Source organism: Tetrao urogallus, assembly GCF_951394365.1.
Source record: "Tetrao urogallus genome assembly, chromosome: 9".
NCBI lineage: Eukaryota > Metazoa > Chordata > Aves > Galliformes > Phasianidae > Tetrao > Tetrao urogallus.
This window is the reverse complement of record NC_136822.1, coordinates 15,692,891-15,717,952: the sequence shown is the minus strand read 5'-3', so window position 1 is coordinate 15,717,952 and position 25,062 is coordinate 15,692,891. Positions and strand designations below refer to the sequence as shown.

The following is a 25,062-nucleotide window of genomic DNA, read 5'->3' as shown; positions in this document are numbered from 1 at the left end:
GGGCAAGGTTTGACCATATTTGCCGAATGCTAGATACAACCAGCCAATGACTTACTTCTCTAAAATCATGTTCAAAGTGTCGAAGCTGCAAGCACTGTTCTAGTTTTAGGTGATGCTTGGTCCAAAACTGATCAAAAGCCTTTTCTGTTTCATCCAACTGAGCCAACAACCTATTAAGAAATTAGAATAAAAGACAGTTATTTTCTATGGTTAATTTCTTTGAACTTGCATCAATTGATGGCAAAAAGCACAGTTTGGAGATGGTGGCAAGCCTATACCTATAGAAGATGTAGAACAATGTTTGATGTCAATTTTCCCCTGAGAAAAAGGGAACAAAAACTGCACTAGAATAGACAAGAGTGTGGTAATGACAGATAACTATATGGATTTACTGTGGCACTTGTGGTCCCTCCTCCTGACCTGCAGCAGGAACACACATGCTCCATGTGCTGGCAGCCAGAGACAGCTGTCTCTCCCCAGCTTCCACCTAAACACTCAAAGATAATCAGCTCCAGGCTAATACAGATTGAATACAATGCAATTGTTAATTTATGGAATGCTTAAAGCAGAACTCTACAAGTTGCTTATTTTTTTCACCCATCAGAAGTAGGCAACAACTGAATCATTTTTCCTTGTACATCTCTCCTAAGCACAATGAATTAGAAGCTCATAATGCCTCCCATTGATAATGTTGTACTTCATGTAAATAATAAAACATTTATTCACAAAGAAATCAGTATCAAGTGAAGTGTCCAACAGCACACCAGTGAGTCATTCTCACAGTCCCTCAATGATCTATTATGTATATTACAAAGTAGAACAGTTTAAATAGCAAGAGAAAAGGGAAAAAATGAAAAAATGAAAAAATATTCTTCTCTGAATATCCTATTTTTTAATATCTGGCCACCCTTCAGGCAGGCAGGGGACAAGGCAAATGCAGTGAATGCTAGAACCAAGTAATCAGGGCAAATACCAATAGCTGACACTGTTCCTGACACTGTAGTCAGAAACAAGTTCTGTTCTCAATCTATCAACGAAAAATCTCATTCTAATCAAAGCTACTTTTTGAATCCAAGATGAATTTACAAATTCCTTCATTAATTAAAGGAAGACTGATTAAAGGATTTCAAAGTAGCCAGTAAAAAATATCAGTTTGACATTTGGCAGTTTTGTTCTCATTGAATGCAGACACACTGAAACTAGCATGACATTTCTGTATCTACTGCATTACATGGAACAGCAGAAACTTGTAAGCAGTGACTAAAATCTGTAATAACCAGCATTGTAGGAAGGAACAGTAATTACTCCCTTTATAAATCTGCAAAGGTGCATATTTCAGAGTATCATCTACATCTGATCCTCCTCCAGTGTTTCCACAGACATGCACAAGCACATACTCTTTCAGATCACACGGATTCAGATGTCACGTTTTAACTAGGCACAGAAACATGGAAGATGTTATGGGGAAAATAAGTCCCACATCAAACCTTCCATTGGGAAGGTAGTGGTCCAACCAAAAATTACCACGAAATTCAGGACTTGTTTGAACGTACTTTTCTAGTTTAATTCAGTAACTTCCTCAAAGTCCTACTTATGTATCCAATAAACCCTGAGTAACTAAACAGTGGGAATTTATAGTATCTATATTCGAATAATTTAAGAAAGGACATAAATGACATTTGCATTTCTTAGGAACTAATTAGCAACTTGTGCAAGGTAGTCAATCTTCACCAACCTTTCCACTGTTGCCACATTTTCCAGTTCATCAGGACTGAGTTTGCTGTTGGCACTTCGGGTGACTGGCTCCCTAATGCACGTCAGAAGTGTGGCCCCCTGCTTCACAGCTAGTTTCAGCTCATCCTGAGGAACAACGAACAAACAAATTGTATGCACATATTCTAAGAACGCTCCCATCTCTTAGGTGGACAACACAGTAATGCTAAAGGAGGATACTTCTGTAGGTAGCAGATACTAGGAACAAAAACACACCAGTGCTTACCAATAATGACATGTCTTTCTATGAATGCAGAGAATAAACCTGTTCATTTTGAGCAGTTGATATATTTCTAAGAAAAAGAATATTGCATAATTTCTGAGCATATTGCATTTCTGACCAGGAAACTTTCAGAATAAAATATTCTAACACAAATTACATGTGCTGTCAATTGTTCAGCCAGCCACATCACACTTCTTAATGGAATTTCTTTAAACAACATTATGAGATGATAAGCCACAGCTTGCCAATTGAAAGGAGACCATGAGAGGAGAAAAAGACAGCGAAGAGCAGATTCATTGGTTCTGCAAGTCAGCAAAAAATTCATTTTCTCACAACTGAATCCTTCACACAGATTTTCTATTAACATATTTGCTTCCTCCACATTGCTTTGAGTGGCAAAGCCCCCAAGACACCAGTATAGAAACACTTATCAAAAACTTTCTTCAGGAACCCTTCCTGCTGCTACACAAAGCTGCACAGCTCTCCCACTGAGGGAAGATTAACAAGGGTGCCTTTTGCCATTGTATTACCTGCACTGTTCTGCCAGCTTTTATGGGAAAGAGTAGCAAAGACATAGGCAAAGAGCTAGGGGATGCTTTATGCAGCAGCTTTAGAGCTGCAGAAGAAGCTTTAGAGTGTGAGGAAAATTACAATAAAAATGTAATCAAAGAGGAAACTGGCAGTAAGAGCCAGGCTCCAACATGTGGGAGAAACCATTATCTTTTGACCAAAAGCAATTGAGGCAAGGCAGTTCCTGACTGCCTGAAGAATTCTGAGTATTCTTTCTTTGGTACCCAGCAAAAGTGCTGTAAGAGCTTTTCACAAGTCATGGTAATTCCTTAGGTTCTGAAGGCAATTATTAGAAAGAATCGGAATGGCTGCAAGTCCTGCTGTTTAACACAACAGTAACACATGGCTGGGACAGAACTGCTACTAAAGGCAACTTCATCGATCATTAAAAAAAGCCATTTAAATGCCATCCCAAACTAAAAAAAAAGTTGTTTACTATCCTTCTTCTATAGGAGGAAAGCTCCAGGCCCTTACTGTTTTTTATGGGTAGAACTCTGTTCTTCATTCCCAATTGAAGCTAATGGTCGTTTCTGTACTTGTGCTAAAATAATAAATTTCCTTTTGTGTTTAACCTAATGTGCGTATTGACAGCAATAACACTTTCTTTTGAATCTTACTCTGCAAGGCTAAACAGGCACTAGCCTCTCTTTAATGCTTTTAATCCATTCTGTAATATTTTAGTCATCAATTAAACAGACCACTATCTATTCCTAGATTATCCTTACAGATGTTCTCTACATCTGCTCCAGTATGAGTTCATCCTTTCTGAAGAAAACATCATCAGGAGCCCATGCTGTTCTAGTTGTGATCTCATTATACCCTCCTATATAGCAGCAGTGACACTTCCCTGTTCTATCATTCCTGAACCTATGGAGCCCTTTTCCATAGCTGCATGGAATCAACTTCCTGAATCCAGTTTTCTTCTCCTATTCAGTAGTTTTGAGATGATAGAATCTCAAATGATGGCAGAAAAACTTGTTGAATTAAAAATCATCTATTACAGAAATTGAGTTGTCACAAGACACCATTCACCTTGAGCTTGCTATGGTGGTCAGTGTGTGCAGATAGGAGCTCCTCTGTACACTGCACATCATTGGGAAGTTCAGTCTCTGCTAAGTCCGTTCCAAAGGTCTGTAGCATCTGTGCTGTTGTTTTCACTGTCATTGCGAAGTTTTCAATAGCCTGGAATGGTGGAAGAACAGAGTCACAAACTGCTTACTTACCACTAGCATGCTATCTCAGTTCTTCAAACACATTATTGCTGCAGTGCCTGTAAAGCTGGCTATGTTGCCTTTTTTCAGCAGATGTGATGGAAGTTACTGGTTGAATCCTGTGTCACAAAGGATCTTTTCACAAGACTACAGGTTTTACCATATCCATGAACCAGATGGGGAACTTCCAGAGCTTAAGAGACATAATGAAACCACAGAGGACATCAGCTTCAAAGCCCAGATGGGAGTTTCAGATCCTTTGCCCATGCTTGCTGGAAGTCTTTGTTGTGTTTAAGGATTTTAATTAAGGCTTTATTTAAGTTAAGGAGATGCCACAAGCACATACGCCAAAGCCTTTTTCTTTTATGTTTATACAGCCACTGTTCACTCAGCAGCAATCCATCTCCCTGTAGGCTTCTCAAACTGTGCATCTTTGTTCTGCCTACCTGTACGTGATGCATTCCAGTCACTTCATCCCATCTGGCCCTATTACTACAGCAATACAAGAACTCTCAACAAATATAATTCATTAAATTCATTGGAGCATCGCTTCTTTACAGAATCACAGAATGGCCAGGATTGGAAGGGATCTCAAGGATCATGAATCTCCAAACCCCCCTGCCACAGGCAGGGCCACCAACCTCCCCATTTAGTACTAGACCAGGCTGCCCAGGGCCCCATCCAATCTGGCCTTGAACACCTTTAACGTGGGTGCACCAACTTAAATTTTGACAAACTGTGGTTTTATTGCAGAAAGTGAAAGTGAGAAAAGGCTTCATAAGAATGCTGCCTTTTCAGAGTAGAATATACTGGTCAGACTTATGAGATGCAACTAAAACCTTTGTATCTTGTAGCAAGAGCTGCACAGGATATTTTTTTGTGATCGTGCCCCAGTTTCTCTAGGATAATCAAAGACTGTACTGTTACACATAGGTCTTTATTCATTACATTTTTTTATCAGAACAAAACAATGTTCTGAGGCACAAAATAGTACTAAAGATGCTCTTATTCCCAATCAAATGTTACACAGCTATTGCAAGCTGTATTCCCTTTTTTAGCAATGATGGGAATTCCTAATTTGCAACTACTTCAGTCGAAAATTTGCAGTGTGCTCTGTGAAAAACAAACTGAAGGTAGATTATTATTCAAAAGGTGCAGTGATAAAGTACATTCCGCTTTATGTGATCATAAAGCATGCCCCAGGTGAGGCAATGCTAGGCAAGTTCATAGCCTTCGTCTTTGCCCCTTGAAAATTCATGTCTGTTTTCAACAGCAGCAGTATAGACTGATGTACAATCTGGCTCAGTTCTTAGCAGCTGTGACATGTTCTCTGCAGTGAAACTACTGCATTAAAGTTGGCTAAGATGCTGCTCTTCTGACTGCAACACAGACAAAGCCATCCATAATCAAGGGCTATTTACTAAGAGACTAGCGTACTCTATGAGCAAGAAAGCTCACAGACTCCTAGCTGTTTAAGATAAGAAAGCAGAAACAAAGAAAAATGTGGTGAGATTGTTGAGTCAATACCATTTAGGAACACTTTAAAAATGTTTTAGATAAAAACATAAAAATATTAAAAAATAAAAGAAGAAAACAGAAAAAAAAAAAATCCACAACCCTGGTAGGCAAGATTTAGCAGACCAAGACCTGAGAACACTAAGATAAGCAGACAGTGTGATGAAGACACTGCACCTGCAAGACTGAAGGTCAGGCTTTCTCAAGCTGCCATATAGACCAACACTTCCTTGATGGCAATCTCTCACCCAGCACAGATTCCCTGGCTAACTGATTCCACAAGCACCGTGAGCACATCAGTGTTTCATTTAGTTGCACACATGGCTCCACACTTCTTGTGTGTTTGAGTAATAAATTGTTTCATATTCCCAAGTTCTGACTGTGGTTTTGTCTTCAAGTCTCTAAGCTCGGTGAAAGTTGTTTAGACTACTTCCAAGCTACCACAGAAAAGCCTTTTCTGAATGTTAGACCTAGCTGCAGGTCAGCAACAATACTTACACCCAAGGCTTCTCAGAACACAGCAAAACATTGGGCCTCCTTAGATGTGAGCTCTAAACATATCAGTTTTGCAAGTAGACCCACAAAGACAGATGGAAACATTGCACACAGCCTCGGGAAAATTTGCTCATCTTCTAGGACACAGCTTTGCACCCCTCCACTTAGATGGAATAGTGGAATAAATAAATAATAATAAAACAAAGGAATAGACAGCATTTCAGCAGTTTACATGCCAAAGTCTGGGGTCTGATTTTTTTTTTTAAATATCATAATATGGCTCTTCTGTGAGCCACAATGAAATGTTTGCACTGTTTCGAAGCAGCCACTGAAATATATTAACCAACCCCAAAAGGGAACAAATAATCAAACCTGTAACAAGTTTCTTAAAAGGCAACAGAAGAGAAAGTTTTCCAGCCTTCCTACAATTATTAATTGTTCTTGAGTTATTCAAAATATGATTCATCTGGAGTGTATATTTACATTACTCAGAAATGAAAACAAAGGGAAATAAAATCCAGTGTTATGAGTATTTTTCTTCACTTAAAAACATGGATACAATTGCCCACTAACGTGACAGTCTTGACCTTTCATTCCGAACAGTGCTAAAGCATATGTCCAACTGCAGCCATGAGCTGAAGGGCTATGAATCTCATCAATTATTCAAAAGCTAAGGATGAGGGAAGTTCAGCTGAGTAATAATACAACATTGTAGGACCTAGTCCAGTCAATAGTGAGATATAAACTACTAGTTCTACTACAGACTTTGAGGGAATTTTCTATTTGAGTAATGGATCTCCTCTTTCCATGAGCCTCTAGTAAAATCTGTAGGCTGAAGTGCAGCTGCAGAATTTCTACTTAATTGTTGCTTTACATTCATCATCTGGGTATAGGTATAGTCATGTGTGAGAACAGCACCAGCACTCACAGTTCGGTGATGTATCCACTGACTGTGGCCGTACTCCAGGGTTCCTCCCAGCTCCCGGGTCAGCTGACATTTATCAATATAGCCGTGAAGATCAGAGACAGAATTCAGCATGATGATCTGAAACAGATCCAAAAACAATGGACAGAGAGAAATAATGAGTCCTTCAGTCACTGCTCCTAGGATCTGGGTTTGCCTTAAACACACATAACCACGGTGCATTTCCACCACTGTCAGTAATTTCTCATAATGTATTTGTTCATATAATTGCCACAGCTTTTTTTCCTTTAGATTTTGGCTTCTATAAGCAGATGGCCATTCTTGAACTACCCAGGATTTGATATCATGTTGCCCCTTGCTAGGCCAAGGAAGCAGCCATTTTCTTTATGCCTGAAAAGCAAAAGCATGGGATGTATAATGCTCACATAAACTTCCATCAAAAGAACTCTTAATTTTTGTAAGACTGCTCTCTAAGACATACGTGGACATACCCAGGTTAGCTCAAAATTCTGAATGTCCAAAAAGACTTCAACCAAAATACGTATCTTGATCTGCATGTAGGAAAGGTAAGTTATTGTTTAACACTTAAAGCAGTGCCTAATCCCTGCCTACCATTAACCTTTGTTCCAACTGTGACAGTTTTAAATAGGATTTGAAATGCAACACCATCATCAAATAGATTGCTAGAAGTACAATCTCTGGTATAACAGTTGCTAAGGTAACACACCATGGCTTATTTAGTACAGGAACATACATTTTCTAAAGTGCTATAAAATTAGAAGATTTTGTTTTGTAACCAAGCATAATTTTTACATGAAATTTGCTTTTTTAATAACCAAAAAGCCACCTGTACTGAACTACAGTCAGTGTCACAATTAACATAATTTAGCAGAATGAACTCATGGTTTGTTTTTTGTACTGTTAGTCTGCTGTCTCTTATTACAGTAGAAGCAGGAAGCACAGGAACTTTAAACCTAGGTACTGATAAACATAGCAATGATTGGAACAGAACCATGGGTCTTTTGTAAAATGATTTAAAGCCACAATTAAAATCCAAAACAATCATATGAAATCACTCCAGTAAAGTCATTGTGGAGTACAGTACAAGTAAATTCCAGGATGAAATATCATTAACAATCATCATTCAATTGTATTTATAAAACAGTTTGAAACCACAGGCAAACACACAGCTAGGAACAACTCCAAAAAGGGCTCTCGTAGAATAATGTCAAACTCTTTCAGGATTTATAGCCTGCTTTAAATCACATTCTCATCAACCTGCAGCATATCAGAAGTACTAAATATCATACTCTTAATCTTGAAGATCATAAAGGCACTAGAAGTAAGCAATGTCAGCAGGCACTTAACAGGGCACTATTAAATTATCAGCAGTCCATAGTGCAGAATTTGCCCTTGGCTTACACCGCTCCGAAGTGCGAACCTATGTTTGCCTGGAGTGAGCAGGTCTACCTTTGCGTCAGGGGAGCAGCTCTACTGAGTTAAAATGTCACTATGTAAACTGAGTCACATTTTATAGCTAGACTGATGTTTCACATGGGAACACATCCATTATAATCCTGTGAGGCATCTACTGGTAATTTACTCTTTGGCATTCCTGCAACTGATTGTAGAAAATTCCACAAAAACAATTTAAAGGTACTATTAGTATACATACAAAAAGTTCTGCCCTTTCCAAGGATGTTTCAACCACTGAAATGAAACAAGAAACAACTTATCTGATCCAGGTAAATGTGTCTACGTGCCTCTCAAAGCTTGTTAATCTCACTGGGGTTTCAGTTTAGGCTTTATTGACCTTATATATACCACAAAGACCCAAGATCACAGTCGCCAGTTGCCACTTGCAATCAAACTATAATTATTCGGTTATGAGAAATTGCTGACATATAAGAGCTGCAGATGTGGAGATAAGGCAAACACATGGACCAAAAAAATCCATGCTTACCGGTACCTTCATTTTAAAGTCATCTCGATAGAGTTTAATGCCAATGTCAGCAATTGCCCTTTGGATAAAGCGTGAGGGACGCAGGACAAACACCAGCTGCAGGTTTCCTGGAAATGCTCCCTGCAAGAAACATAAAATTATTAGAAAGCAAATCTCTGCCTTGAAGAAAGGCCAAGGGAATTTTCAGCCAAGTGTTTCCTAAGGGAGTAAAGTGGGGAAGACACACTGAACCTTGGCCAGTCCAGCTGCTAATGACATTAACTGGTCCATTCAGCACATGTCCAACGTCAGTCTCCAAAGCCAACAGAAACACTGGCCTGGGGATTTTACTGCCCAGTCATATATAGATTTCTGGCAGGGATTTAGCACAGAGCTCTGAAGTTTCTTCACTTGTGCAGCCATACCTGAAGTGCACCAAGGCCCCTTTGCACTACCACACCATGGGTCACGTTTTTTATTTATTTTATTTTTTGGTTCAGCCTTTTGAGGGTAAAATTCACTACTTACAAAAAATGGCTGCCCACATTGGACTTGGTGAAAGAAAAAGGTGGCATAAATGAATTCTTCAGACTGACCTATCTATTCACTCCAAAGAGGATTTTTAATCTTTCTAACCTCACATGTATTTCTCCCACGCACAGGCATTCAACACATTCATCAGACATGGCCCTGCCTTCAACATCCAGCCTACATATCCCACACACTCCTCCTCTGAGCTCATCAAGCATAAAAAAAGAACAAGAAGAGGGCAGCTAAAAAACAACAGTCATCTCTTGATCCCTAGCCTCTAAGCACCTGCACCTCACACAGTATATGTTCCAGATAATAGATGCTTTAGAACAGCTGCGTTTATTACTACTGAAAAACGGTGTCTTAACTCACTTTCATAAATGAGATATAATAAGCTATTGATAGTTTCTAACAGATCACTTACTGCCACATGAACACAGATTTACTGGGATCTGCTCCCTTCACAAGCGGGCCGCAAAGTCACTCCTCACAATGCACAGAAGGGCTCCTCTGTTAGACTCTTCTGGAAACAGCTACAAATTACTAGAATTCATACTGCAGTCAATCCAGCACATACGGAATCTGTGCTAATTCAGCAGTAAACAAGACCATGTTTTCTGTTACTGCAGCTTCCTCCCTCTCCTATTTAAAACTCAAAAGCTTTGGGGCTGGAGAGAATCTGCATCCACAGCCAAAAAAAAAAAAAAAGAAAAGGAACTAAAAATGCACACATGGGACTTCATCTTGTCCTGAAGGTTCAGCAGACAATTTGAATTTCTAGAAGATAAATAACAAAGACAGGCACTTACTGCTATCCGTGTCAGGGATGCCTTGACTGCGCTCCATTTGTCTCGTCGTCTGTCTATGATGATGATGAATCCAATGCTGGCAGCCTCCAGACTGCACAACAGAAGAAATAAATATGCTAGGTTACATGAAGATACTCCCATTTCAATGCAATGTACTGCAGTAAGATTCAGGTCTGTTGGATCATCCTCCAAGTCCATTATAAAAATGCAGTGTACAGTGGAGAGAATATTCGGCAGAAATCCACATGAACACAGAAGCCAGCAAATTTTCTCTTTCCACTGTCAGGCTAGCAGCTTACACCAAACATGAATATTTTATTCGCTAAATCTCTCAGCTGCTATCCACTTCACTGCCAAGTCTAAATGATAAGAATAGTTCAGGATCACAAATTATACTGTGCTACACTGAAGGCAAAAATCTCAGATCTTGCTTTACCTCCAAATTAGACATCCCACTACAGCCTTCATTCTCCAAGTATGCTGACGTCTGACAGAGGCACTCAGCTCCATGGTGTCAGCATATCCCCACAGCCACCACCTTGCCTTTGCACACGACCCAGGTGTTTTGGTGGACAAAGCAGGATTTGAAGTTTTATATCTCACCCACCTGCAGACTGGTTCTAGGGTCGCAAGTATCACTTCAATGCGTTGGCTAAAATAAGCTACTGCTCCTTCTCAGGACTTTTCAAGGAGGCTCTGTGAGGGACTGATTTCATGCTCCATCCCATGTGTGTAAACCTCAAAAATATCCCCCTCCCCCTCCCTCAGAAATCCCTCTCTGGTGTGCTGGACTCAGGAGTGCTGTTCTCTGCTTTCCAGTTGTCCTCAGAGTTGGAGAGAAATCCTGGGAATCTACAAAAACACTAAGAAAAATGTCCAGGAACTTCCTTATAACAATCATCTCTATACAAGAAAGAGGCAGGCAAAGAGCGTAAGTGTTGCCATAATCAGAAGACACTACAATTAAATATCTAATTATGGATTAAGGTCAAGATCAGTTATATAAAGCATTTCCTTTATCCCTTTTCCATCATACATACAAGCTACATACCAGGAACACCATTTTATTGGGTTATTTTGAGCAAACTCATGTCAATAATCCACCAAGGAGCATCAACAATATCAACGGAGCTTCTGCTGCAGATCTGCAGGATCAAAATCAGCAGCCAAGAAGCAAAAGTTCTGTGCAAGTCTGGAATGCCACGCAAGTGCTCCCAGTGGTTCTTAACAGCACTACAAACATTTGCTGAAGTGCACACTGATTTTTTTTTACAGAATTCCTCTGGAAACTATAAAATTCAAAGACAATAGATGACCTTTCCTCTCAAGCAGTGCAATATGCAGCTCTTTACACAGAGAACAGAAAATATAGCTGCAGAAGTGCTTCTAAAGCAGAGATGATAATTCAGCAGCTTATTCCTTTTTATATATACAAATATTCTTCAGTAGACAAATTGGAGTTCTAAAGTTAAAAAAAATAAAAGTACAGTGTGATATATATGTGCTTGCTTTAGATTCTTAGACAAAAAAAAAAAAAAAAAAAAAAGATTCAGAAGGTGGCACCAAAGAAATTTTGTGTATTGCAGATTGTTACAGAAAGGGTGTGAGAAACTACTTGCAGCCTGGGAGTTTCCAATGCTACTTAAAAATTGCATTATTCTTTAACAAACGCTGATTAAGACCAAAAATTGCTTTGGACATCTGGAGGGCATGGAAGGCCCAGGCAAATCACCCTCAGCCCCCAGCCCACCAGGCAGCACCTCTGGACAGGCTTCCCATCTCCCACTGGAGACTTGTAGAAGCTCCGGTGTTTTCCCTCTGCCTCGACTGCTGATGTTGCTGTCTCGTAGTGGTTGTAACTCAAAAAATCAGCAAATTCTTTAAGAAGTTGAAAATCAAAAGCCTCAGGCAGAACCAAAGTGGGATGGGATGAACTTCACCCTTTACTAGCCTTTTATATTTTTGATAGCTGTGCCAATCTTTGAGGATCGTGTCAGGGTGAGAAGAACAGAAATTAAGAGGACAATTTTAAATGAATCAATGGATCACCAAAATATGACCTCTACTTTAAAGTAAAAGAGAATGTATTACTGTAATCAGCACCTAATTAAGTCTTCACTGCTCAGACACACAGAATCAATTTGCAACTGCTGAATATCTCTCAGACAATAATTGGATGTATGAGCCAGGCTCAAATCTGAGGCAATTCCATTAAAGTCAGTGATTTACAGCAAAATGACTAACAAAATAGGCATATTTAGCTGAAGATAACAAAATGCTGATATTGGTCTAAAGAAAAATATTATCAGCTAAAGCATATTAATAAATACTAGAAAAAGCTGTTTATAAAATTCATAGCTAAGCCACAAGTAACTCTGTCCATAAGCACCAATTCACACAAGCTGCCTGCACATAGAAATTGCCCTGTTTTGCCCATCTGCCTGGTTTGAGAGACTGGCTAAGGGCTTTCTAAAAGGAATGTTTGCACACAGAGGGTTGCAGGCCTAGAATAATTCAGAATCAGACCCTTACAATCACACCTTGGTAAGCAAACTGCAAAGGAAGTGACTGACAAGACAGCATCTGCCAAAGGCAACAACTGTGATTTAAGCAAACACAGAAGTATTTGTGCCAAGTAAAACTTGCCTCTGTGTCTCTGAACTAACTCTTAGGTTTCATTTTTAACAGTCCCTCAAACACGTAGAGAATAAATCACTTAGAAGAGAGGCGTTTGTCTTTTCTCAAGTACCTTCCCATGATCTAGCAGTTCATTTTTTTGAACGTTCTTCTGCCACAGGGATTTGTAACAGCACAAAAGCATCCAGGCATCAGTTACAATAACAAAAATTAATTTCATAGATAAGAGCTTATGAAATATAGATACAGACAAGAAAATACAAGAGGAGCAGAAAAGGAATTTTCTCATGAAATGAGGCTTGGCAAGAACAGACATAGGGGAGGGCTGGGAATAATGAACATATGGGAATAGAAGCACTGCTCACCAGTTGCCACTGCAAATCACACAGCACTGCAGGTCAGTTAAAGAGACAGGCTGAGGAAATAGAAGGTGAAGTAGGTACTGATATACTGGATTTATTCTTGGATTTAAATACAAGGAAATATCAAAGGAAAGCAGAACTATAACTTGTGTGCATGCTATAAAGATCACATGATCTAAAGGAGAGCAGATCACAGAAGAAATGTGAGGGGTTGTCTACATCACCCAGGATCATTCTGGCAGACTGTGTGTTGTAAATCCCAATGGCTACAGATGGCTGATGCAACATGAAGAAGGTCCTGACAAGAGATGTACCTCTGAACACAAACAAAACTGAAAATGGGCTTGTGAAGCTGGTACACAGCTGGACCTCAGCCTTCTGCAGTGTTTTTTTTGTTTTGTTTTGTTTTATTTTGTTTTTTTACTAGACAGGGCTGATTTAAGACCTAAGTTTAGCCAGGGAAACAGAGAGTGTCAGCAAGTGATCTTGTTTCAGTCAGCACACCAAAAAGAAAGGCCATGCCAAGGTCTGAATACTAAGGGATGCACACAAGCAAGTGGCTGAGGGATGGAACCTTGCCAAAATGGCAGCGTCAGTGCAAGCTGATGTACAGCTGAGACCCCATTCACACACGTATCCAGAAAAAGGCAGTTTGCCTAAAAACACAGACACTGTCAATGATTTCTCAGTGACAGTACTGTAATACACAGCTGGCAAGTAAGGTCCCTTTCCCCGAATGACATGTTTGTAATTCAGTAAGCTGCTCCATCCCCAGCTCTGAATTCAGGTTAGCCCTTGTACACTGATTTGAGAAGGCCCGAAGGTGCCGAATTTCCTGACCTCTTTGGGAATGAGAGGAGAGCATCTGTTTATCAAAGCAGTCTGCTTTAGTTGGAAGAGAATGGAGTTCTGGCTGTAAAGTGAGCAAAAAAGGGCCTCCTACAGGTATCTACTGTAAGCATCCACATATAGAGGCATGTATTTGCATATGCCATACCATCCAATGTTTATGCATGTGTGTGCACAGGCCCCTTCTGTGGGGCACTCTCATGACCAGGTTTTGAAGTAGAAGGAAAATTAATAAGATTACAAAAGTCTCATGGGGCTGATCTGCCATCCTTGAAAGCAGTTCATATTTTAAAGCCTAGAAATGCTACGTTTACTTACAGCACACCTCAAAATACTGCATTATGCCACGGCTGAAAAAGCAAATTTACTCAGCAGCTTCAAAGACAAGGTAATGCCTGTGCATCCAAATAACAACACTTGTTATCCACCCTTATCTTTTTAATGTTTTGCCATATTGGCTTTGAAGACCAGCCATTCCAGAGGAACTTAGGAAGTTACTAACTCACTGAATGATGTCATTTGTGACCACAGACCTTACCTGAACAATAAATCTTATTCTGCAGGATACAGAGATGCAGACACTACAAAAGACAAATATTCTCTCTAGAGCTGTCTGAAAAACTACACTAATTTCTCTGGCTTATGGAGCTATGAACATGGAACTACCTTCTACCCTAAACTAGGGGAACTGCTCTTCAAATGATACTTCATCCTACCTGATTTATGACCATACCCTCTGTAACTCTTCTAGAGTTTGACACTATTCTCTAACCTTTATCCTGTTATTTGATACTTAAACATCCTCCTGAATAAAACAAAATGTGAAGTACTAGCAGCAAGATCACATGTACCAGAAAGCTGTCACAGTACACATCATACAGTAGCACTGAATAAAGTAACAAATGTAGTCCCTTTGCAGCCTGCTAAGATGAAGGAAGGACTCACTCTCTGCGCATGTATCAACCAACTGCAGATTAACAAAGCTCTGCTGCACCCAAACAGGTTCACTATTTACGCACACGAAGATTTGAGTTCTTAGAACTATGCCACAAGTCACCCAACCAAAGCTTGCCACTCAGGTTCTTCCTCTTCTAAATTAATACCTTCATCCCTCAATTCTACACAAAAGATGACAAGTTTCAAATAGAAAATAAAGAAATGTACAGTCAATCTTTCTAAATGCACTACAACAAAAACCAGAAAACCCCTTGGATAACTGGTGTGATCCTGACTGTGTGATCTCTAATTGAACCTGAGTGAGATCAATGCGCTGTTACGCAGAAAAGGCCGGTTCACATTCCAGCCTGTCACTGACTTTGAACAGGTAGTTCAAATCAAACTGATACTCACTTACTCAACACAAATTCTGGTGAGCTTGTCTGTAGTGTGAGATACTACCTGCGCATACCTTACCATCTAAAAATGGTGTCTGGCAGTTCTCATGACCTATTAAGTCTTAAGAATTCATTCACTGCTCATTGCTTTGGTGTTCACCAGGTGATGTGGCTGAGGAAGCATGAAGTATTTCTGTCCATCAGGCTGACAGTGTAATGTGTCACTTCTCCAAAATATGACGCTACTGGGAATCGCTGTAGCATATCAAATACAAAGAATCAGCAAACTAGCTACTATCGCTGCTTTATTAATCCCTGAAGATGGCGATCCAATTATAAAGCTAGTAAAGAAATAAAAGAGTTTCTCCTGATAGAACAAAGGACCTACAGAGTTCAGTGAAACAATGAAGCTGTTAAACTCACAGTGTGTGGTTTCTCTCAGCTTGCTTTGGCAACTCCATAGGAGAAACACATGTAGGTGGAGCTGGAAAACTTCTTACCTAAACTTGAAGGAGGCACGTTTTCCCCTCATCATCCTCTAAGCACCTTTATATATGAGACCACAGGAAATAATAAATCCCTGCTGTGCTTCTAACTAGCACAAACAGCCATGGTCCAGAGACAGGATCAGGGAACTGCAAAAATATTAAGCTCTCTTTTTGAATAAACAAAAAGTAATTCAGCAGCCATGCCTTAGCCTGTTTCCTCAGAGTAGTAGAAGTGAGTTTGTTTTAATCACTTGCACAGCTGCAGGCAAACAGCAAAGAAAACATCCTAGTAGAGCAGATTCCCAATAAACAAAGCACCAGAAAGCACAAGGCGCTGCCAGAACCCTGTCAACAAGGCACCCACCTCTCATTCCCACCTTCCTTCAGTAACTTGCTGGTAGTTGTTCCATGAGAGCAGTATCTCTGCTATTTTTCATTCTTTCAATATGATAAGGCTTTCAATATGTCTGCTCCCGAGAACACAACCCACACACAGCCCTCAGCTTGTTTGACATGTCCCTAAGCCAGCCAACCACAAGGTCACAGATTCTCATTCCTAACAACATTTCCCATCTTCTGCAGCCCTCCCTGTATGACACTTGGTAAACTTAGAGCATGGTGCCTGTGCTGTTAACTTTGCTCATCTGCCTATATATCCTATGCAATTCCAAGCCCTGGCTTGTAGGCTGTCATGAAATAAACTGTATGTTTATACAAAGAAAACAAAAACAAAAACCTTTGCACTTCCATTTCCTGGGGCAGAGGGAGAGAGATTCTCATCAGATGCATTTTCACCAACACTCGGTATTAACAATTGTTCAAGCGAAGCTAGCCTGCCCAGTCAGAGCTTGGTATATTCCTTGGGCAATGTCAAGAAATCTCTTCTTTGAAGGACAGAGACATGAGATAGATTAACATTATATGCCTTTCTACAGTGCCTGTTGCTTGAACAAAGGCTCTCCTCTCTTCTCACACAGATACACACAGAACAAACAGTAACAGGCCCTATGTAAGCTTAGCTCTTTCCAGATGCAACCCTTCACTTGTTAAATTTTGTGTCCCCAAGTGTTATCACAAATAGCCCCAATTTCGATCTGCTACTTTTAAGGCTACCTTTCAGATCTCTGCATCTTCTCACCCAGTTAAAGCCCTGAACAGAAAACCTGTTTTGTGTGTAGATTTATTTCCCATGCAAATGATGTAAGTGGTTCCCGGGGCTTCTTGCATACCATCATTTGTATCATCCTGGCTGGATGGATGCAGAATTGCTGGCACATACTGGTAGCACCACTAAGAGTAGTGAGCCATTGAAGAAGCAAAGCTCTCTTGGAAATAAACAGGCACTTATGCTTAGTCTTACCTGGGAATGCTGGTTAGGTACGTGACCACATTCAGAAAATCCTCATCGGGTATTTCACTGAATCCTGCAAACTCTGGGAAGGTAATAATTGGTGCTCCATCCTTCCCTCTTCCTCCTGTGAAAGAAAGATTGTAAATAGATTAGAGAGCAATTTTATATCATGGGACAAACTGGTCAGTAAACATTGGCACATCACTCACTAAAAAACATCCAGATCCTGTATACACAAGATAAAGGAGCTCTAACAATCATCTGGAAGTGTTCAAGGCCAGGCCAGATGAGATTTTGAGCACTTGATCTGATGGAAGGTGCCCCTGCCCATGGCAGCGGGGTTGGAACCACTTCATCTTTAAGGTCTCCTCCAACTCAAACCGTTCCATAATTCTATGGCCTTCCTATTTGGTACTACAACTCACCATAGCTTTATTACGCCATTTTACTCCACATGAGATTCTAACCTCAAATCCAGCTTTTCCATGAATGTTCTGCATAATTTGATTAATTATTTTCTTCTATTATTTTGTTTTCTATTTCCAAGTAATTTCTTGTGATAACATTACAACATTTCCCTATATATTTGTACAACATTTTTGACACCTTCTACATATGAAGGAAACAAAGCGAGAGAGCAAACAAACACTGAATACACTTGTATAACTCGTGACACAGGCTGAAAATCAATCTAGTCTTAGTTTGTTCTTTGGTAAGAACATGCTCAAAGTACTGAGAATATTTAATGAGGACTACTTTCCTTCCTTGTTTCTTTACATCCATCTTCATTACACATGACATGAAAGTCATAGGCAGCAAAGTCAAGAAGAACTCCTACCTGAAAGACTTCCTGATCCAAACATCTTTATTGAAACACCATGAGACCTAAGTAACCACGGAGTTGAATGCTTTGTAACAGGGCAGTTCTCCTGACCCAAAGCTCAGCAATAGGAAATGCTGTAGTACACAGCATAAATCCCGTTTACTCACAGGATCAGTCCTAATTTGATTCTGATATCAAACCTGGGCATCACTTGTGCCACAGCAGAGTTAACAGGACTTTTCTCACCAGCTTGGACTCAAAGCATAGCATAGGCAAATAAGGGAGTAGCACATAATGGAGTACAAATCAATCAATATATATATACATATATTTCAAACAAGTGTCTTATGCTGCTCAGACAGGGCATTAAAGATACAATATTGCTTTTCACTGAGTCTTTCTCCACTTGCTGCAATCTCTGAATAAGCTCTTCTGTTTTTCAGCAGGCCAAAGCCTTTCCTAGAAACTCATCAATGAGCGCAGACCTGCAGCACAGAGCTTTCCTAGTCATTTATCACTCATAGTAGTTTTGCCCAAAGAAAGGCCATGCTTTGGGTTTCCCTTTAGCGAAGGACAAGCTGTGAAACTGACACAAAAATAAGTGCACTTTCTTAAGGAAGTTATTCAATACATTATCCCATAAGGAGCATAAGGAAGAAGCAGAACTTCATGGAAAAAATACAAACCCTCATTGCTTTAAAGTATCCTCCAAATCCCCCAAGTCTGCTTCCACAGACCACTGCTTTTCCCTTTTGTTAACCACAGCTGATGCCACAAACCAGCTCTTCCTGCTCCTGTCTGGTCCTGTCCTGCCACTGCAAAGATACGCTCCACTGATTCCCAGCTCTTTCCATGCAGAGTTCCTTACTAGTCCTGATCCTGCCTCTGCCCAACCCTTCCACTCAGCTGGATTCTTTGTCATCCACCCATGGAGAGCTGGGATGCTGAGGAACATAATGTTTGGATGAAATAGGTGCAAAAACTCTGTTTTATTAAACAGCTGGTATGAACACTCTCCATCCTCCCCCACTACACTGCCTACAACAAGCCTTTACCTTTAACTCATTAATCCATACTTTTTTCCTACAGAACCTGGAAAAAAGAAAGTGGATCCTCCGCAGTGCTCCACAGCTTTATATTAGTCATGGATCCTGCTGCTGTTCATTTAATAGAACTAGCTCGATTCTGCCACTGTTGGACAGCCAGCCAGCTTTTTCCTTTATTATTAAAACAGCTTTTCTCATTCAGTCCGAGAAAATCTCCTTAAAATTCTGAACAAGGAAACTCTTTTCTTCCTTGACTTCTTGTGAAGTGTTACCTTGTCAGAACAATGCTTTTTGACACCATTTTTCTCTCTGAAAGTCAAATATGTCTTTTAGTTACAAGTAAAAATGATTCAGTTATGTTAAATAACCCAACAAACTCACCCTGCTAGGGAGAAAACAGGCCTACAGCAGTTCAAGTGGCATTCAGCCAAAACACTGGGAAAAAAACATTACCATTCACACTGCATTGGACCAATTTCAAATTCTGTACAGAGCCACAGTCTCCACATTGATCTGGGATGGGGTAAGTGCTGATGCCTGACTCATCGGCCTCAAGGCACACATGCTGCATGATCTGCAGTCAGTGTTGATGCAGAATACACTGTCAGGGAAAAATTAGTCAAGAGTTTCCCATAAGTCAGACCGTTTGCAGCAGCCAAGAGATCAGGACCTCCAGCCAGCGCCAGTCAGGTTTGTTACAGATACTTACTGACACCTCCTGGGCACGAACAGTAACCGCCAGAAATACTAAGCAGGACGCCTGGCTGCTCTGACTCTTCTTGCAGAGTTCGGTGCACTCCATGATATTCAACACCTGGTTCCTGGGCACCGTGTTTTGCTACTCATGCATTTCAGAAACGTAAATATGCTCTTAAAATGTGGGAAATGTAATAACCTGAAATATGAAGGCTAAAGCAGAAATACTTGCATCTGGAGTACAAAGTAAAGGGTCCCCTAGATTATCTCCTTCAAGCACCCGATAGTTTTGTTTACCTGCAGTCACACTCACAATTTGTATAAACTACAAGTTTCTCCTGGCACTTATGACACTGCCCACAGAGGTGGTGATGCTCTCTCTGTCCCTGGAGACACTTGAGGTCAGGCTGGATGGGGCTCTGAGTACCTGATGGAGCTGTAGGTGTCCCTGTTCATTGCAGAGGAGCTGAACTATATGGCCTTTAAAGGTTCCTTCCAACTCGAAAGATTCTATGATTCAAATGTCCTTTATGTCCCTTTTATCTTCTTGTTCTTCTTGTTCTTTTACACCCACGTTCACTTCTGAGTTCCTCTAGCCTCTTTTTGCTGAATTAGATAAGAGAGGGTGATGAGGCATACTAAGTATGTGGGCATATATTTTTGTCACAGGGTCTTCTCCTATAATAAGCCATCTGCAGCTCAACCTTAAGAGTTCTTGGGCCCCCATCTCACACTCTGAAGTTAAGCTATCGCCCACTGCTACAACTAAAACAGAAGAATGCTCAAAAAGTTCTTTAATATAGCTGTATTTCGAATAAAGATAGGAAGCTCTCAGTTCCTGTTATACTACCATACTACCGAATGAGAGTGAAATTTGAGGAGGATTTGTAATGGAAAATTCTTAAATATTATCATAGAGAAAAAGCAGGAATGCCCAAAGTGCTGGGGGACAAGTAATAATGCGAATATTAAGAACAGGTCCCTCTCACATCTAAATCTGGACCATTTGTAGGGAAAACAATCCATATCCAGTTATACAGATGAAGTAGAAGCTACTTATACATCAAGGGTATCTAAAATGCTCTCTTTTCAATGAGAAGAGTTCCATGCCTTTTTTTTCCCGACATCAAACCAAGATTGCTGCAGTATGCAAATTCCTGCAGAACTGGCAAGATGCAGCCCCTTCTTTTTCCCTGAGCCATCATTATTCCTTGTTCTGGGCAGTTGTCAAGAGATTTCTTCCCATTCTTGAAATACTGCTGCTGGCTCTTCAACGCTTTGGCAGGGGACACAAATTAAAAACCAGCAGGGACAGTCTCCACTGAGTTCCACAGCCATTAGGATTGAGCACATGGAATTCGGTCGAAAGGCTCTGTATAGCGTCATTGTTTTTGCCAGGATCGTGTCTAAAACCCATGCTTCTACACATCACTAGAGAGGAAAAAAACCCTAATTGCTGACCAGAAAATTTTACAATTCATTACTAAGGCAGCCAAGGATAGAACGAGCTCCAACAGGTCCACTGAAGGGCAAAAGAGAAATTCCTCTCAAAACAAGAAAAAGGCATTTGAAGTAGAAAGTAAAGGCAGAAGGAGGAAGACTGAAAAGAAGGACTGAGCAGAATGAAACATGAAGGCAGCATAAAGCTGAGCAGAATTACACTATGGCTAGCCAGGGCACGTCCATACCATTCAGCAGTGTCTGTGCAACAAAGTAAGGGGGCCAAGGACTGCCAGGAGCATTGGAGATTGACAAAAAGCCAAAGCAACGTGAGGCATGAGCTGAGCTCGCATGCTGCATGGGAGGAGCAGGCTATAATAGCTTGAGTTTGGTGCAATCAGAGGAGAAATAAAGATACACTGAACAAAGAGACAGCAGCACAGCTGGGCCTGGCAGCTGTCTTCAGGCAATGCACAGGCCTCTGTCTTGCCTACCTGCAGCAGCTCCGGGCACCATTAGATGCCACCCTGTAGCTCTCTTGGAGCACTCAGCCTCCTCCAGCACCTGGCAGCCCCAGACGCTGGCTGCAGGCCAAGGACAGCGGAGCTGGTGACAGTGAAGGGCGCCTCTGCACACAGCAGCAACCAGAGCTGGAGGTTCAGCTGGCAGGAGGGGGGTGAGAGGCGGTTCAGGGCCATCCTCGGGCTGAACTCACGCCAGGCTCACTCCTGACCCCGCCCTGAGGACACCAGGCCCCCACTGGCAGCTGCCCATCACTGCTGCTCAGTCACATCCAGGGTGCTGTCAGAGCTGGTCCCAGACTTGTCAGTAAAGACTCACCTATCCCTGAGCACAATACATGCTGCCACTCATCAATTCATCAATTTCCCTCAAGAGGTTCAGCTTCTTTTTGCTCTCTACCTCTGCAGGTAGCCAGAATCCTGCCTCACAGGATTCTCTCCTTCTCTCCTCTTCCTGAGCACTTTCCTTATTTTGTTCTCCATCTTGCTCTGTGTTTTTCCTCTTCTCTTGTGGCTTAAGGGCAAAGGGACAGGAAGAACCTGGGTGACAGGACAGAAGTACACAGCAAATGCGGAAGGGAAAAAAGTAGGAGGAATGGCATATAAAATGAATAAAGGGACTGCAAGGCATGGGGTCCAGGGCCCAGGTACACAGCACAGAGTCCCAGTTGCTCCTATTAGATATTTTTCAAGTTCTTAAGACAAATTTGTAAATCGCAGGACACAGTAACACCTAAGTGTCAATGAATCCTGGTTAGCTATTACAACGAACGTGAGGCCAGAATTCAGCTGCAGCAATAAAATAGCTGAAGCATTTTAGAGCAAGAATATGCATGAGGGATAATAGGATGTGGCAGCAAAGTTTAATTTTTTCTTAGCAGTATGAAGGGTGTGATTGACAAATGAGGTGTGAGTGCTGCATTCTGAGAGCTCACACAGCTGGAGTTGCATGTTGGGATGACAGATGTAATAGCAACAAGCAGTTATAATTACAGGCTAAGTTCCCAGACACAGCTGGGGTCCTAGGAAGTCAAGCACCCCCCATTTCTGTTTCACCTATGATTTCCAACCAGGCACCAAGCAAAGGAAGGGTTTAGATGCTTATGGGATACATTCAAGTCCCATTCCACATCAAGAAGCTCTTTTTGTAATAGTAACAGCTAGACTCATGATTTCTAACCATGTATTACCAAGTATTCTGAATCCCTTGGGAAAATAAAACAAAATGGAAAAAAAAAATAATACAGGCTATCAGCAGGAAGAGTTTCAAAAGTCTGGCTGCAGTGCACAGCTCCCCAGCCAGCCACAGACACCAACTCATCAGTTAATATTGCAAAGTTTTCTTTCAAACTTTGCTGATGTGCAGCCAAACTACTTTTGTTTGCCCACATGCAGAGAGCTCCCTTAGTCATAGCAGAGCTGAGTACAATTCATCTTGTGGTCAGATAGATGAAGGGTTCAGTCATGTCTTGGCTGAATTTTCTCTGCCTAGGTCAGGCTTGCTTTTTCCGTGCTCTGGAATAGCTTTTGTTTTGTTTCTCAGCGTCCATTAAGGGTTGTGAATGCTGAATTTCTCACTGAAGTTGAACCATACTTCCTGGGTTTAGATTTTCAGACAAGCTCCGAATGGCCCTTTCAGCAGGGTCAGGCCAGGTTTTCCAAAAAGCTCAGTTTGAGCAGGAAGCAGATGGCCAAATGCCCTCCAGGCTTTGGAAATAAACTGGCTTTAGAGCCAGTTACCAATCAGCTGGAGTGCACTGATTTAGCAGAACAGAAAGAAAATGAATATCTGCTAACACAATTCATGATAGCTTGTCTAATAAATTTGTGTTTTATCAACATGATCCATTATTGCTGCAACTGGCAGATTAGGCTCTTAGAGTGATTAGAGATAAGAACAGACTGTGAAGCTGCAGATAAAAAGGATGTTGATATTAGTTCATAAGAGCAGGTTAGTAGAGTGGGTTATTAGTCCATCAGCAGGACAGGAAGAGTATTTTACCAGAGGATCTCCATTCTTCAGTAAAAACTGGTTTAGGTCAGGAAAAGAATGACTTCTTAGTACTACCCGGCCCTGTGGTATAGTACCCTTAACAGCTACAGTAACACAAACATTGCTGTTTAGGTGTGCAAAGCACTCCTATGTTGTCACAGCTGTAATCCCATAATTGAGAGATCGGTTTTCAGGGTAAGGAAAGAGGCAGCAGTGGTTTCAAAACTGGAATTTAACCACAAGAGCCAGCACTCTCACTACATCTCAGAAGCTCAGCAAGGCTAGATCAGCAGATGGAAGAGGTGAGCGAAGTAGAGCTACGTGATCAAGGACCTTTTCACACTGCACTACAGCCTTTTCCATGACCATGGCAGTCCTGCAAAGAGCACTGGGAGTGTTTCCCTTTTCTTGGCAAGGACAGAACAGTACTAACCAAGATGTCAGTCTGGTAGCTAAAGGACCAGGACACGCAGAATGCTCTCAGTGTCCAATACATTCATTGTAACTAGACAGTGACATAATCAAACATCAGATTTATTAGCTAGCTGAATAGTTCCCATCAACTGCTTGACAATAAGACAGCCAGATCCTCTTCTGAGAAGTTTTTACACAGCAGTAGTTGAGGAAAGTACTTCTAATGAATCATGTCCAGAGGAAAAAAAGAGCCTTTGGTTTAAATCGTTCTACTCTCTTCTCTGCTTTTCTGCACAGAATATCATGATTTCATTAATCCTGACCTCATCTGCCAGGTGTTAAGAAAAAGCTGATATTAACCAAAAACATTAGCTAGAAAAAAACTCTGTAAAAGTCAACTAGTGATTCTCATTATCACTGGACAGATGGATCTGAGAGCTACAGGACTGGACAGGAGAGCTCAACAGTGCCAGAGGCTGTGCAGTGGCACAAACTGGACTGGCATTGCTAACACCACTGAGCTCTGCATGTGAATGCCTGGCAGAGGTATCAGATGCTCTCTGGTGGTTGCAGCCTAAGTCAAAGAAATATCCCCACGTATTATAAAACATAATAGACCACTTTTATAAAACTATTCAGTAAAGCTCATGATCCAGCAGCCCAAAACAGTCCACAGGCAATCAGGGAGTGCCTTCCTGCCTACTGTGATGAGAGTAAAGAACAGAGAGTTTTATCAGAGAGTGGCTACTGAGCTGCAATGTGACAGCATGGAAGACCAGGAAATAAGCAACATATCAGGAGATTTTCGGTCTCCATGTAAGAAAGCACTGAAGCACCAAAATATTTGTGGTTGCTCGTGCCTAATGAAAAGCAGCGTGCTGTGAGGAAAATGAACACTCACACAACAGAAAAAAAAATAAAAGAAGATGAGGTAATTATGTGTGAATTAATTTAGTAAGTGAGACAGGAGAGCAGCCAGATTTGTTTTCATTCAACGAAAAACAAACAAACAAATCAAAACACCAGAATCTCATTTTGCTGCCGGAAAAAAAACAGGTAACCCTTAGAGAAATGTGTTTTTAGAAGTATGTCTATTTCTGGCTTTGGCTAAATC

At 41.0% G+C, this 25,062-nt stretch overlaps 1 protein-coding gene across 1 annotated transcript in view; it reads right to left on the bottom strand.

Annotated features, from left to right (window-relative positions):
- The window catches only part of MCF2L2 (MCF.2 cell line derived transforming sequence-like 2), a gene marked incomplete at both ends in the record, with an annotated part of 119,304 nt that overhangs the window by 77,543 nt on the left and 16,699 nt on the right, over positions 1-25,062 (bottom strand). Inside the window, 7 exons of the mRNA XM_079539822.1 lie at positions 56-170; positions 1,736-1,860; positions 3,599-3,748; positions 6,716-6,832; positions 8,676-8,795; positions 9,995-10,085; positions 17,025-17,139. Of these exons, the coding sequence (XP_079395948.1) occupies positions 56-170; positions 1,736-1,860; positions 3,599-3,748; positions 6,716-6,832; positions 8,676-8,795; positions 9,995-10,085; positions 17,025-17,139 (833 nt within the window). The remainder of the gene's footprint in view (positions 1-55; positions 171-1,735; positions 1,861-3,598; positions 3,749-6,715; positions 6,833-8,675; positions 8,796-9,994; positions 10,086-17,024; positions 17,140-25,062) is intronic.